Raw genomic sequence first — 12,777 nt, 5'->3', positions numbered from 1 at the left:
GTTTAGAATGAGAAAGTCTCAAGAGAGGAGCTACAGGATAGTGGAGAAGGGGCTAATGTTCTTTGAGCCCATGCAAGTAAAAGTTGAGACTACTTTGTAATACGTTTCTGGATTCTGGACCATGATTATTCAATGCAGCTCTGCACAGAGCCGGAATCATTTGAGAGGCATAGCTCATGTTATATAAATACATTTGCTGTTTTAATATTTCAGGCACTTAGATATTATCTCATGGAATCAAGTGGTTTAAAAAACAACCACTTTTTGCATTTTTCAGATTTACAAATGTAATGAATGCCCATTATCTTTTAAATAAATTAGAAGTATTTAGGCTTATACAAGTGAAAAAGTTAAATGCCACTCTTTTCATATCCCCATTCCTATTCCTTAAGGTTAATCACTGTTAGTAGTTGAATGACTATACTTCCAGACTATATATAACCGGGGGCGGGGATTATATAGTTAGGGGGGTTTTTTGGTATTTTTTTAATGTGTGTGATTCATATATTGTTCAACTTGCTTTTTATACTCAAAAATGTATTTTGGACATTTGTCCAAACTAGTCATAATATGGATATGTTATAATTTAACTATCCATTTCGCCATAGATGGACACAAAAATTGTCTCCATAATTTTGCTATAAGAAATAATGCTTTCGTAAATGTTATGGACTGAATATTTGTGTTCCCCCCAAAATCATAGTTGAAAACCTAATCTTCAATGTGACTATTTGGAGATAGAACATGGAAAAGGTGATAAAGGTTAAATGAGGTCACAAGGATGGGCCTTAATCTATAAGCTAGTGCCCTTATAAAGGAAGAGACACCAGAGCTTTCTCTCTCTCCTCTGTGTGAAGACATAGTGAGAAGGAGGCCATCTGCAAACCAGAAGAAAGCCCTTACCAGGAGTCGAATCCGCTGGCACTTTCATCTTGGACTTCGCAGCCTCCAAAACTGTGAGAAATTTCTATTGTTTAAGCCACCAAGTCTGTGATATTTCGTTATGGCAGCCCAAGCAGACCACTACAGTTAAGTATCTGTACATATATCCTTTTGGATGTCTAAAAATAATTTTGTAAATATGTTCTAAGAAATGGACTTGTACATTAAAGGGCAGGTATTTACTTACAAATATATATACATATAAATGCATCTTTTTATTGTTTACATAAATAGGATCATACTTTCTATATTGCTGTCTTAGTCCATTCAGACTGCTATCAGAAAAGACTGGGTAGCTTATACACAACAGAAATTTATTTCTCGCAGTTCTGGAGGCTGGTAGTCAAGATCAGAGTGCCAGAATGGTCAAGTGAAGACTCTCTTCCAGGTTGCAAACCTCTTACTGTATCCTCACATCGTTGAAAAGGGCTAGGGGGAGCTCTTCAGAATCTCATAGAAGCACTGATCCCATTCACAAGGGCTCCACCTTCATGACCTAATCACCTCCCAAAGGCCCCACCTACTAATATTATTACTATTGGAGGTTAAGATTTCAACATGTATTTGGAGTAGGGGATACAAACATTCAGACCATAGCAATTGTTATGCAACTTCCCTTCTTCATCTCACGTGGTTTAGCTTTCTTTCCATAGTATAATATATAGAGGCCCATTGAATTCTTTTTAGGAGTTGTATAATATTCCATAGGAAAAACTATATACTATTCTTTTAATTCTAGGTTTTATTTATCTCTTCATTTGTTAACACATTCTGTGATGGAAATTTTCAAACATGCACAGAAATAGAAAGAATATTATGATGAACACCATATACCCATCACCCAGCTTCAACAGTTATCAACATATAGCTAATCTTGTTTCGTGTATACCCTCCCACCACCCTTCCCCCTCCACCTCCGCTGGATTCTTTTTTTTTTTTTAATAAATTTATTTATTTATTTATATTTTTGGCTGCGTTGGGTCTTCGTTGCTGCGTGCAGGCTTTCCCTAGTTGCGGCGAGCAGGAGCTACCCTTCGTTGCGGTGCGCGGGCTTCTCATTGCGGTGGCTTCTCTTGTTGCAGAGCACGGGCTCTAGGGCTTCAGTAGTTGTGGCTCGCGGGCTCTAGAGCGCAGGCTCAGTAGTTGTGGCACACGGCCTTAGTTGCTCCGCGGCATGTGGGATCTTCCCGGACCAGGGCTCGAACCCATGCCCCCTGCATTGGCAGACAGATTCTTAACCACTGTGCCACCAGAGAAGTCCCTCTGATGGATTCTTTAAAGAAAATCCCAGACATATACATTTTCATCTTATATACTGAAGTATGAATCTTGGAGAGAGAACAATTTTTTAAAGCTTAAACATAATATCATTGATACACGTAAAAATTTTGAATAATTCCTAATATTATGAATTATCCAGTTCAGATTTCCCCAGTTGTCTCTTATGTTTGATTTGTTTGAATAAGGATCCAAACAAGGTCTACACATTATACACTGAGATGTGTTATCATTTAACATATCCCCTATCCTTTCTATAAATTAGTAGACCTACAGCTGCTCTGTCAAGTGTGGTTGCCACTAACTACATGTGGCTACTTAAATTTAAATTTCAGTAAGTCCCCTACATAGGGACCTTCAAGTTGCAAACTTTCAAAGATGCGAACTGCATTCACATGTCCAATCACGTTAGTTCACGTTTTTCACGTACATTGTCATGTGTGTGCATCCTCTACAAGTGGTTGTGCTTTTGTGTACTTTACTGTATAGAGTACAGTAGTACAGTATCTTTATTTCAAGCCCAGGATGTCCAGAAACAAGCGTAAAAGCAGAGGTGATGTAGCGGGTGCAGCTCTGAAGCGCCAGCTGTTGTACTCTACTACTGTTCTTTTCAAGGTGCTGTACTGTAAGATTAAAAATGCTTTCTTTATGTTTTGTGTTTTTTTTATGTATCATTTGTGTGAAAAGTATTATAAACCTATTACAGTACAGTACTATGTAGCCGATTGTGTTAGTTGGGTACCTAGGCTAACATTGTTGGACTTACAAACAAATTGGACTTACAAACATGCTCTCAGAAGGGAACTTGTTTGTAGGGGACTTACTGTAATTAAAATTAACTAAAATTTATAAGTCAGTTTCTCAGTCTCACAGGTTAAGTGCTCAATAGCCAAGTGGCTATTGGCTAATGGCTATGGTATTAGATATAGTATTGGATAGCACACAAAAACATTTCCATCATTGCAGAAATTTGTGTTGGACAGTTCTGATGTAGAGGCTTCACCAAGATCGTGTTCACTTTCTGGGCAAGAATACTTCATACATAGGTGCCTAGAATACCTCATGTTGTGTCAGGGTATACATAATGTCTGGTTGTCTCTCTTTTTGTGATGTCAAGTTCAGGTATTATCAGCTGGATTCTTCCTTTATAAAGTCTTCCATTCACCTAAGAGTTTTAACTGACCATTGCTTCCTTCCATTTTTCTAAGCTGCTTCCTTCCTTCTAATTTTATCATTCCCTCTACAATTATTGGCTGGAATTCTTCTGTAAAGGAGACTTTTCCCTTGTCAACTATTTGGTTACCCTGAAAACTAGAAAAATAGTTCATAAACGATTGCATCTCTCCTTTTATTTACTTGTTTTCAGAATAGTAGGTGGTACCCTGGATTTTTTTCTTTTTTTAGTATCTTTATGTGCACATGAATTTAAATATAACCAGTGTTTCAATCTTTCTTCCCTTTTTGTGGGGGAAGGGATGCTCATAATGGCCCAGTTTGGGCAGCGAGAGTCCCTTCAAGTTGGCTTTGATTCTTTGTGAAATGACTCCAGTAGTCTTTGATAGCTTTCTTACTTTCTGGTATGATAGTGATCTTGGGTGGCCTCGGCCTGCAGTGGCTTGAAGCAGGATTTCGATTTCCGGCCAGAGATTGAGGTCGGGCAGTGGCAGTGAGAGCGCTGAATCCTAGCCACCAGACCACCAGTGACCAGTGACAAGGCCCTGGCCCGTCAGCTGTGTAGAAATGAATTTCCACATAGAGACGGAAAGTAGTGAAGCAAGTAAAGCGTTTATTAGGAGGAAAAAGAGTACAGTACGTGTGGATAGACACACGGGTGGGCTCAGAGAGAGAGTCGCGCCCTCATGGTAGTTTGAATTACATTTATGGGGTGTTTCTTCCAGGTTTCCTTTGACCAGTCATCTTGCTTTGCCTGGTTCTGAGTCCGTATTTAGTATATCTCAAGGTCCTCCCCTGTGTGTGTGCGCATCTCTTAGCCAAGATGGATTCTAGCAAAGAGGCCTATGGGTAGTTGACATCACTTACTATGGGGTGGCGCCCCCTCCATTTTGACCTCCAAGGAGCCTTTCTGTGCATGTGTAATCGGGAAGGTCTCCTTGACTTCGAGAATGAGGAATATGTGGTCTTTTATCTCTTATCTGGGCAGAGCCCAGCCTCCTCCATCATCCTGCTTTTATGGAGTTTCTGCTATTATGGAGTTTCTGGCCACAGGGGATGAACTATGAACTTCAGCTGTTTGACCTGGGCCCATCTATCTCCTGCCTCAATAGAATATTCCAGGCTAACATTATACATTTCCTGTCCTGGAGATAGATTCAGCCATTTCTTTAAGGACCCACTGAATCCTTTAGTGGTAAGTATTAGATACAGCATTCTGGTTGTGAAAGGTGCTCATTGCTATTTAGTTAGTTGTTTTTCTAGGACTTTTTAATGGACAGAGCTAGGAAATACTCCCTTAGATGAAAGATAATATACTATCCTCATTGTTTTGCATCTTCCTTTTTCTTTTTCCCTCACTTAGCAATATATCTTGGACATCACTCCATGGCAGCATATAAAAACTTTTTTTTCACATCCGATTTTACAGCTGCACAGTGTAGATGTACCCTAGTTTATTTATCTAGTTCCCTATTAATGGACATCTGGGCTGTTTCCAGTCTTGTGCTATTACAATCAGTACAGCAATGAACAGCCTCGTGCATGCATCCCTTTGTGTTTTTACTAGGTTTGGGTAGCATTATAATGGGTCAACTTGGCTAGGCTGAACTTTCCTCTGCGTTTATTTTGGTTAGGGTGGTTGACAAGAGATATTTTCACATGAAATTTGGTAGGCAGAAGAGAAGAAGCAGGCATTTTGGTTTTTATGCCTAGAAGATTGGGGCCGGTACTTTTGTGGCTCACGCTCATGGTGGCTTATTTGCTGGCTCACCAGTTTGGCATGGGGCAAAGTCCAGGCCTGCAACTGCTCCACCTGTGATATATGTATCACATTTTCTTTACGCATTTATCTGTTGATAGATACTTACGTTGCTTCCATGTCTTGGCTATTGTAAGTAATCCTGCAATGAACATGGGGGTGCAGATATCTTTTCGACTTAGTGTTTTCATTTTCTTCAGATAAATACCCAGAAGTAGAATTGCTGAATCATATGGTAGTTCTATTTTTAATTTTTTGAGGAACCTCCATAAATAGCTATAGCAATTTACATCCCCACCAATAGTGCACAAGTGTTCCCTTTTCTCCATAACCTCTCCTAAACTTGTTATTTCTTGTCTTTTTGATGTTAGCCATTCTAACAGGTGTGAAGTGATATCTCATTGTGGTTTTGATTTCCATTTCCCTGATGATTCGTGATGTTGAGCATCTTTTCACGTGTCTGTTGGCCATCTGTCTGTGTTCTTTAGAAAAATATCTATTCAGATCCTCTGCCCATTTTTTAATCGGATTGTTTGGGTTTGTGTTTTTGTTTTGCTGTTGAGTCGTATGAGTTCTTTATGTATTTTGGATATTAACCCCTTATAAGATATATGATTTGCAAATATTTTCTCCCATTTCATACAGTCTGTTGCTTTTTAACCTAAGGTTTGAAGCTGCAGTTTCCACTAAAATTTTTCAGCAGAACAAAAACACCTGTTTATTGTATTGTTATTATTTTAAAAGCCACTTTTATTGGCCATTATAATATGGATAATTCTTTACACATTTGTTCTATGTACATAATTTTATTGAATGACAAGTATATGCAAAGCACCCATGTTAGACACTGTAATTTTACTTACTCAGCACCCAGTCCTGACCCCCTTGCCCTTCTCCTCTACAGAATGGAAAGCTAATACTCTAAATCCCAGCATCCCTCATGGTTAGCGGTAGCTATGTGATATATTCTGGGTAAGACAAGTAATTAGGAATCCGATGAGGAGAGAGACGTGCAAAATCCCCTCACCCTATCTCTTTTTTTCCTACCTGGAATAAGATTTCTGGAGTTGGAGTAGATATTTTATGTCCATAAGAGAAAAATTATAAGGATGAAAGCTAATATGCTAAAGATGACAGAGTTAAAAATAGAAAGAACTGGTTCTCCATGGTGTTGTGGAGCCGCTGAACCAATATAAGCAATGCCTCCTCTGAACTTATTATATGAGAAAGAAGAAAACCCCATCTGCTTCTTGGTCACTTTCACTAAGCTTAACACATTCCTAAATGATACAGAACTATATTAAGTAGTACAATGATACAGTGATATTTAATATCTTATATAGAACCTCTTCTTTTAGGTAAATTATTTGATTGCAAATATGCTTTCTTAAGTAAGATGCTGTTTCATGTCTACCTTGCTGAAATTCACCGTCTAGTGTTTCTAATCAAGAGGCAGCTGGTAGGCAGCTCAGCAGCTCCATTTACTTTCAGGAGTATTTGCACTAATCCCTTACAAGGGTGCCATTGCGTCTCTTCAAACAAAACAAAAGAAAGGTTTGGTAGGGAATGTCACCATTTCTTTTTCATTTGAAAATGTTTGAGAATGTTTTTAGCTGCAGGTGTTACAAGATGTTAAATGGGATTTTAATCATTTTCTCAGGCTTTGGGTTCAGCCTCCAATCAGATGACAAAGTGTATTATTGTCCATGTCAAACTTACTAGGAGGTAGCTACACCAGTCCTATGGACTAGAGCCCATCAGACATCTCCAGACTAGAGAAAAGCAACCAAGAAAGTCCTTGAGGAGAGGGGAGAGAGGTTTCTTTGAAAGGAGCTGTTGGCCTAGAGTGAGGGTTATTCTCTGCCTTTACCTCAAGCCAAGTCAGGAAGTTCCACTAGCCCCATGGATTGGAGCAGAGTGTGGTGGAGAGTTCTGAAAAACTTGACCTGTGTCCCCCAGACTTTAGGTGACTCCAGAGACTGCTGCCTGACTCTTGCCTGGAAAAGTATGACGGCTAGAACCTGGCTTGAACTGCCTATGATGGCAAAGCAAAGAGACTTGTGGTGGGCTTGGCTTACACTTCTAGAAGTTGGCACATCCAGAAGTAGCCAAACTAGAGAAGTCTTTTTTTTTCTTTTTTTTTTTCTTTATTTATTTTCTTATTAGTCATCCATTTTATACATATCAGTATATACATGTCAATCCCAATCTCCCAATTCATCCCACCACCACCCCCACCCCCCGCTGCTTTCCCCCCTTGGTGTCCATACGTTTGTTCTCTACATCTGTGTCTCCATTTCTGCCTTGCAAACTGGTTCACCTGTACCATTTTTCTAGGTTCCACATATATGTGTTAATATACGATATTTGTTTTTCTCTTTCTGACTTACTTCACTCTGTATGACAGTCTCTAGATCCATCCACGTCTCTACAAATGACCCAATTTCGTTCCTTTTTATGGCTGAGTAATATTCCATTGTATATATGTACCACATCTTCTTTATCCATTCATCTCTCGATGGGCATAGAGAAGTCTTAAAAGGACTTTTCCAAGAGGACTTTGCCTGCTGTGGTGAGGCAACCCCAGACTACAAAGGCTGATTTTTTTTCCAGATTAAAATACATGGCAAAACTAGTACAAAGAGGCCTGTCTGTGGCGTCTCGGAGACGCTGCCGCAGCCATGGCTAGTCAGTCGCAGGGCATCCAGCAGCTGCTCCAGGCCGAGAAGCGGGCCGCCGAGAAGGTGTCCGAGGCCCGCAAGCGAAAGAACCGGAGGCTGAAGCAGGCCAAAGAAGAAGCCCAGGCTGAAATTGAACAATACCGCCTGCAGAGGGAGAAGGAGTTCAAGGCCAAGGAAGCTGCGGCTCTGGGATCCCACGGCAGTTGCAGCACTGAAGTGGAGAAGGACACCCAGGAGAAGATGACCATCCTTCAGACCTACTTCCGGCAGAACAGGGATGAAGTCCTGGATAACCTCTTGGCCTTTGTCTGTGACATCCGGCCAGAAATCCACGAGAATTACCGCATAAACGGATAAGGGAAGAGCGCTGTGCCGTGGATTGGCATTTTAGATGCCTTCATAGAATATGAGGCTTTAGCAAGGCTTGGGTTATATTCTTGTGAAAAGGCATTAAATTATTTCTGTATATTATATAGTAGGTCCCTTCACTTTTTGCAGAATAGCAGTTGTAGCTTCTTTGTACAAACTTATAGCCTATCCAAAGATTTTATCTTTTTACCTCATATTTCTTAGAAACTTAATGGGTATATGTTGTCTGTTTTCCTATGCCTTTTCGCTCAAGTGGCATATTATGAACACTGACGTTTTCTTTCTTAGATATAGTTTTGTTTTTCTTTTTTTAATTTTAAGTCATAGCTTTATGTTGCAACTCTACTTGTTCAAAAGTTAGATCATGAAGGTTCCTTCCTATGACCTTAGATATAGTTTAAAAAAAAAACAATTTTCTTAAGAAAGAAAGGGATTAAATTTTTTTTTTCCCTAAATCTTTCTTGAAGGTCAGGGGCTTTATCTATGAAAAAGTAGTAAATAGTTACTTGTAACCTATGTGAACAGCCAGCCTTAAAATAGTCCTTTCCGGCTAAGAGTTAGAACGATGGGTACTAGTATTGGGCTGCTTTTGGTTTCTCTTATTTAAAATTACTAGAGGATAGAATTCAAGAACTTGTTACATGTCACTACTTGGTGTACTGATAGTGTACTAATAATCATTTAAAAGTCTAGACTCTGTCATGCAAAAAAAAAAAAAAACTAGTACAAAGAATTTTTGCATACCTTTCATCTAGCTTCCTCAAATGTTAACATCTTACATAACTGCAATATAATTGTCAAAGCCAGGAGATTAGCAGTGGTACAATACTATTATCTAATCTATAGGCCTTATACAAATTTCACCAATTGTCCTACTAATATCCCTTTTCTGGTCCAGGGTTCAATGCAGAATCACACTGCACATTTAGATGTCGTATCTCCTCATTCTCCTTCAATATGAAACAGTTCCTCAGACCAGCTATCTTGTAGAATGTTCTTTGTCTGGAGTTGGGCTGAGATTTCCTCATGATTAAATTTAAGTTATGCATTCTTGTCAAGAATATCACAGAAGCAATGATGTGTCCTTCTCAGTGCATCATATCAGGAGCCACATGATGTTTTTCCCATTTCTGATGATGTTCACTTTGATCACTTGATTAGAGTGATGTTTGCCAGGTTCTTCCACTAAAGTTACTCTTTTTTCCTTTGTAATTAATAAATATCCTGTGGGGAGATCTTTGAGACTAAGTAAACATACCGTTTTTCTAATTTTACCCACTCATTCTAGCTTCCATTCATGAATTTTACCTAGAAAGTTATTACCAAAGTGTTTGCCAAATAATGTTTATCTATTTCCATTTACTAGTTGGAATTCTGTAAAGAAGAACTTTTCCTTTTCATCTATGTATTTATTTATTCAATTATTTATATCAGTATGGACTCATGATTCTTATTTTATGCTATGGGTTATAATCCATTACTCTTAATATTTATTTTCATACTCAGATTTTACCACATTTGGACATTGGAGCCTCTTCAAATGAACTCCTGTGTCCTTTTGCTTATCCCATCATTTTTTGTGTGTGCAGTTCCTATTTTCTGTTTTACATTCATCTTGTACTTTCCTGCCCCAGCTCTGGAATCAGCCCTAATTCCTTTCATTGGATAATGGTATTTAAAAACGAAGAGCTGGGCACTAGATGTGCTCATTGGTAGTAGGCTGCCATCTATCTGTATGTGTGTGTATATATATATATATATATATATATATATATATATATATATATATACGCATGTGTATTGTGTGTTTACGTGCACACGTACCATTAGTTCATATCTCCAATTCCAAACCAACAGCATAGATTTCATTCAGCCTTTCCCTTTATTTTAACTGCTTTCTCTGACAGTGAAAAACCTGGGTCTCATTATCTACAGTATATTTACTTATTGGCTCCAATACACATAAAGTAGTTTCAGAAGTGCTAATCCATATCTGTGAGAAAAACAAACTAGTAAGTGAAGTGCAATATTTGTGCTCATTTTTTTCTTTGCCCTTTCAGTATATAGTCAAAGTACTATTTTCCTAAGTTGCTTGGGCTGGTTCTTTTCTGCTCCCACTCCAGTATGGTTATGTTGTTCATTTGTGAAACAGTCCAGTTCATCTGTTTTTGTGTGTATTCAATTTGGGGCTCTATCCCATCCCTGTTGATTATATTTTATTCATTTTTTTAGTATGTGAAACATTTGCATGACTCTAAAAGTCAAAAATATATGAAAAAGATTGCTCAGAAAGGTGTCAGTCCCCCTTATCCTTTCTACCCTCATTCCATCCACTGCCTGTAGGTAATCAATCGTATTATTTCTGGTTTGTCATTTTTATGTTTCTTTTTGCACAGTTAAGCTGCAAGGACCAGATTAGCATGAGGAGTGTGAGGAGTTCACCCTGGGCACAAAAAAGGGAGGAAGGTGCACAAAAAAATCAGTAGTTAAGATAAATAGTATTTTAATGCAATATTTTAAAAATAAAAATTAATACAAAAATCTGACAAAATGTCAAATTTTTAAATAACCATGATTGTAAGGCTGAGCCATATTGGAACCTGAGGCAATAAAAATGAGCACCCTATGTACCTGTTTTTAAGTAGGTTTTTTTTTTTTTTTTTTTTTTTGGCTGCTTTGGTTGCTACACACGGGCTTTCTTCAGTTGCGGCCAGCAGGGGCACCCCTCGTCGCGGTGCCCAGGCCTCTCACTGCGGCGGCCCCTCTTGTCGCGCAGTATGGGCTCCAGGCGCACGGGCTTCAGTAGTTGTGGCACGTGGGCTTCAGTAGTTGTGGCACATGGGATCAGTAGTTGTGGCTCACGGGCTCTAGAGCGCAGGCTCAGTAGTTGCACATGGGCCTCGTTGCTCCGCAGCATGTGGGATCCCCCTGGACCAGGGATCGAACCCGTGTCCCCTGCATCGGCAGGCGGACTCCCAACCACTGCGCCACCAGGGAAGCCCTTTAAGTAGTCTTTAATGGCAAATTTTCTCCTAGGACTGTAAGGCAGTTGAAAAAAATTGAAAAATTGAAAAGTAGGTAGATTAATACTCATGACATTATTTTAAATTTAAATATTGTATTTATCCTAAAACAGACTACTGTAATTTTACTTCAGCTTAATTAAAAATTATTTAAGATCACCTCTTGGTCAAAAGAAATGAACAAACACGGTAATTGTCTCAACTGAAAACAATATAAGCAAAGAAGTAGATATTGAAAATATTATTCATGACTTTGCTTCCATTAGAGCCAAGGGTGTCTTAGGCTCACAGAGCACTGTTGAGCAGATACTACATGTGTAGTTTCTTATTTCCTCTTCTTTATTATACAAAAAGTAGCATACTATGGGCACTCTTTTCACACTATGCATTTTTCATCCTGGAAATTACTCCATGTCAGTTCATAGAGAAGTTCAGAGATGCTGAAGGTAATGATCTCTGAAAGGTCAGCCATAGGGCACAATGCCCAACCTAGCAATTGTGCCCTGTCAGAGGCAAGTTTGTGAAGAGGTCATGAAAATATCCCATGAGACCAAAGGCCAGCATTTGGACATCAGCCACAGGAGAGCACTGATGCTGGATTAAACCATCACCATCAAGTTAGACCCTATTTTTTTCCTCCCATTTCTCCTTTCCATCCTGACCCTGGGGCACCCAAAAGCAGCAGGATGCATAGAGGAGGAGGGGAAAACAAGGTAAAGAAATAGAGAAAAGACCATGATTCTCCTTCACTCCTGCAGATTTCCAAGCCCAGATGGGCCTGAGAAGCTTTCAACTACTCCAGAAATGGAAGCTCTTACTTAAATCAACCTGGACTTTTGGCACCTGAAAACAGGACTATTCTAATACCTTGAAAATGACAGAAAAGCTAAGTGGTCTGCTCAGTATACTGCAATGGATAGAGAAGGGAGAATTGACCAGGTAAATTTAAAGAGCAGTAGTGAAAAATAAAGCTGTTTCCCGCTTTTCTCCTAGGAAGTCCTGCCTGCTAAATATGCCACGTTCACAAGAGAACCCAACTCAAACTCAAACTAGCTGGAAAAAGGTAAGGCTGATGGGATTTGCTATACAGTGGTTGTAGGGTGTCACCAGGGCCACGATGACTGAAATTCTCTCACCTCTACCTTCATCAGCTCTGTTCCCAGTTTGAATTCCCTCAAAGGACCAATATTTACATTCTTTCTGTTCATTTCCAAGCCTGAAGGGTAGGAGGGGTGGGAGACCTATCTTTCTTCAAACTGTCAAAGTAAAGTCTAGAGATTCTCCCTGATTGAATTATCTTCGGTCATAGGTTCCCTCAGGGTCCCCCATCTATGGCCTGAGAAATGCTATGTGATAATTCGTTCAGGCTTAGGTTACTTGTTCATCTGCCATCCAGTTCCTGTGGGAGAGGAAGGGAGGTTACAGTGAAGGGTTTAGGCCACTCAGGGTACATCCTGGAATTGAGGGAAGAGTCAGTCCTACCTGTGTCATGTGACTGGAAAATTCAGGATCCTCCAGGACATGGGGTGGATATTGGGGAGGCAACTTCAGG

General features: G+C 39.5%; 1 protein-coding gene across 1 annotated transcript; it reads left to right on the top strand.

The window, feature by feature from the left end:
* Positions 1 to 7,803: 7,803 nt before the first annotated feature.
* On the top strand, positions 7,804 to 8,892 carry LOC103007729 (V-type proton ATPase subunit G 1). Its single transcript, XM_028163774.2, has one exon. The coding sequence runs from the start codon at positions 7,834 to 7,836 to the stop codon at positions 8,188 to 8,190; it is 357 nt and encodes a 118-aa protein (XP_028019575.1). The 5' UTR covers positions 7,804 to 7,833; the 3' UTR covers positions 8,191 to 8,892.
* The last annotated feature ends 3,885 nt before the right edge of the window (positions 8,893 to 12,777 follow it).

This window comes from Balaenoptera acutorostrata, chromosome 2 (genome assembly GCF_949987535.1).
Source record: "Balaenoptera acutorostrata chromosome 2, mBalAcu1.1, whole genome shotgun sequence".
Lineage (NCBI taxonomy): Eukaryota > Metazoa > Chordata > Mammalia > Artiodactyla > Balaenopteridae > Balaenoptera > Balaenoptera acutorostrata.
This window is presented reverse-complemented; position numbering and strand designations above follow the sequence as displayed.

Coding starts and splice junctions, on each gene's coding strand:
- LOC103007729 (XM_028163774.2), top strand. CDS start 7,834: ATGGCTAGTCAGTCGCAGGGCATCCAGCAGCTGCTCCAGGCCGAGAAG.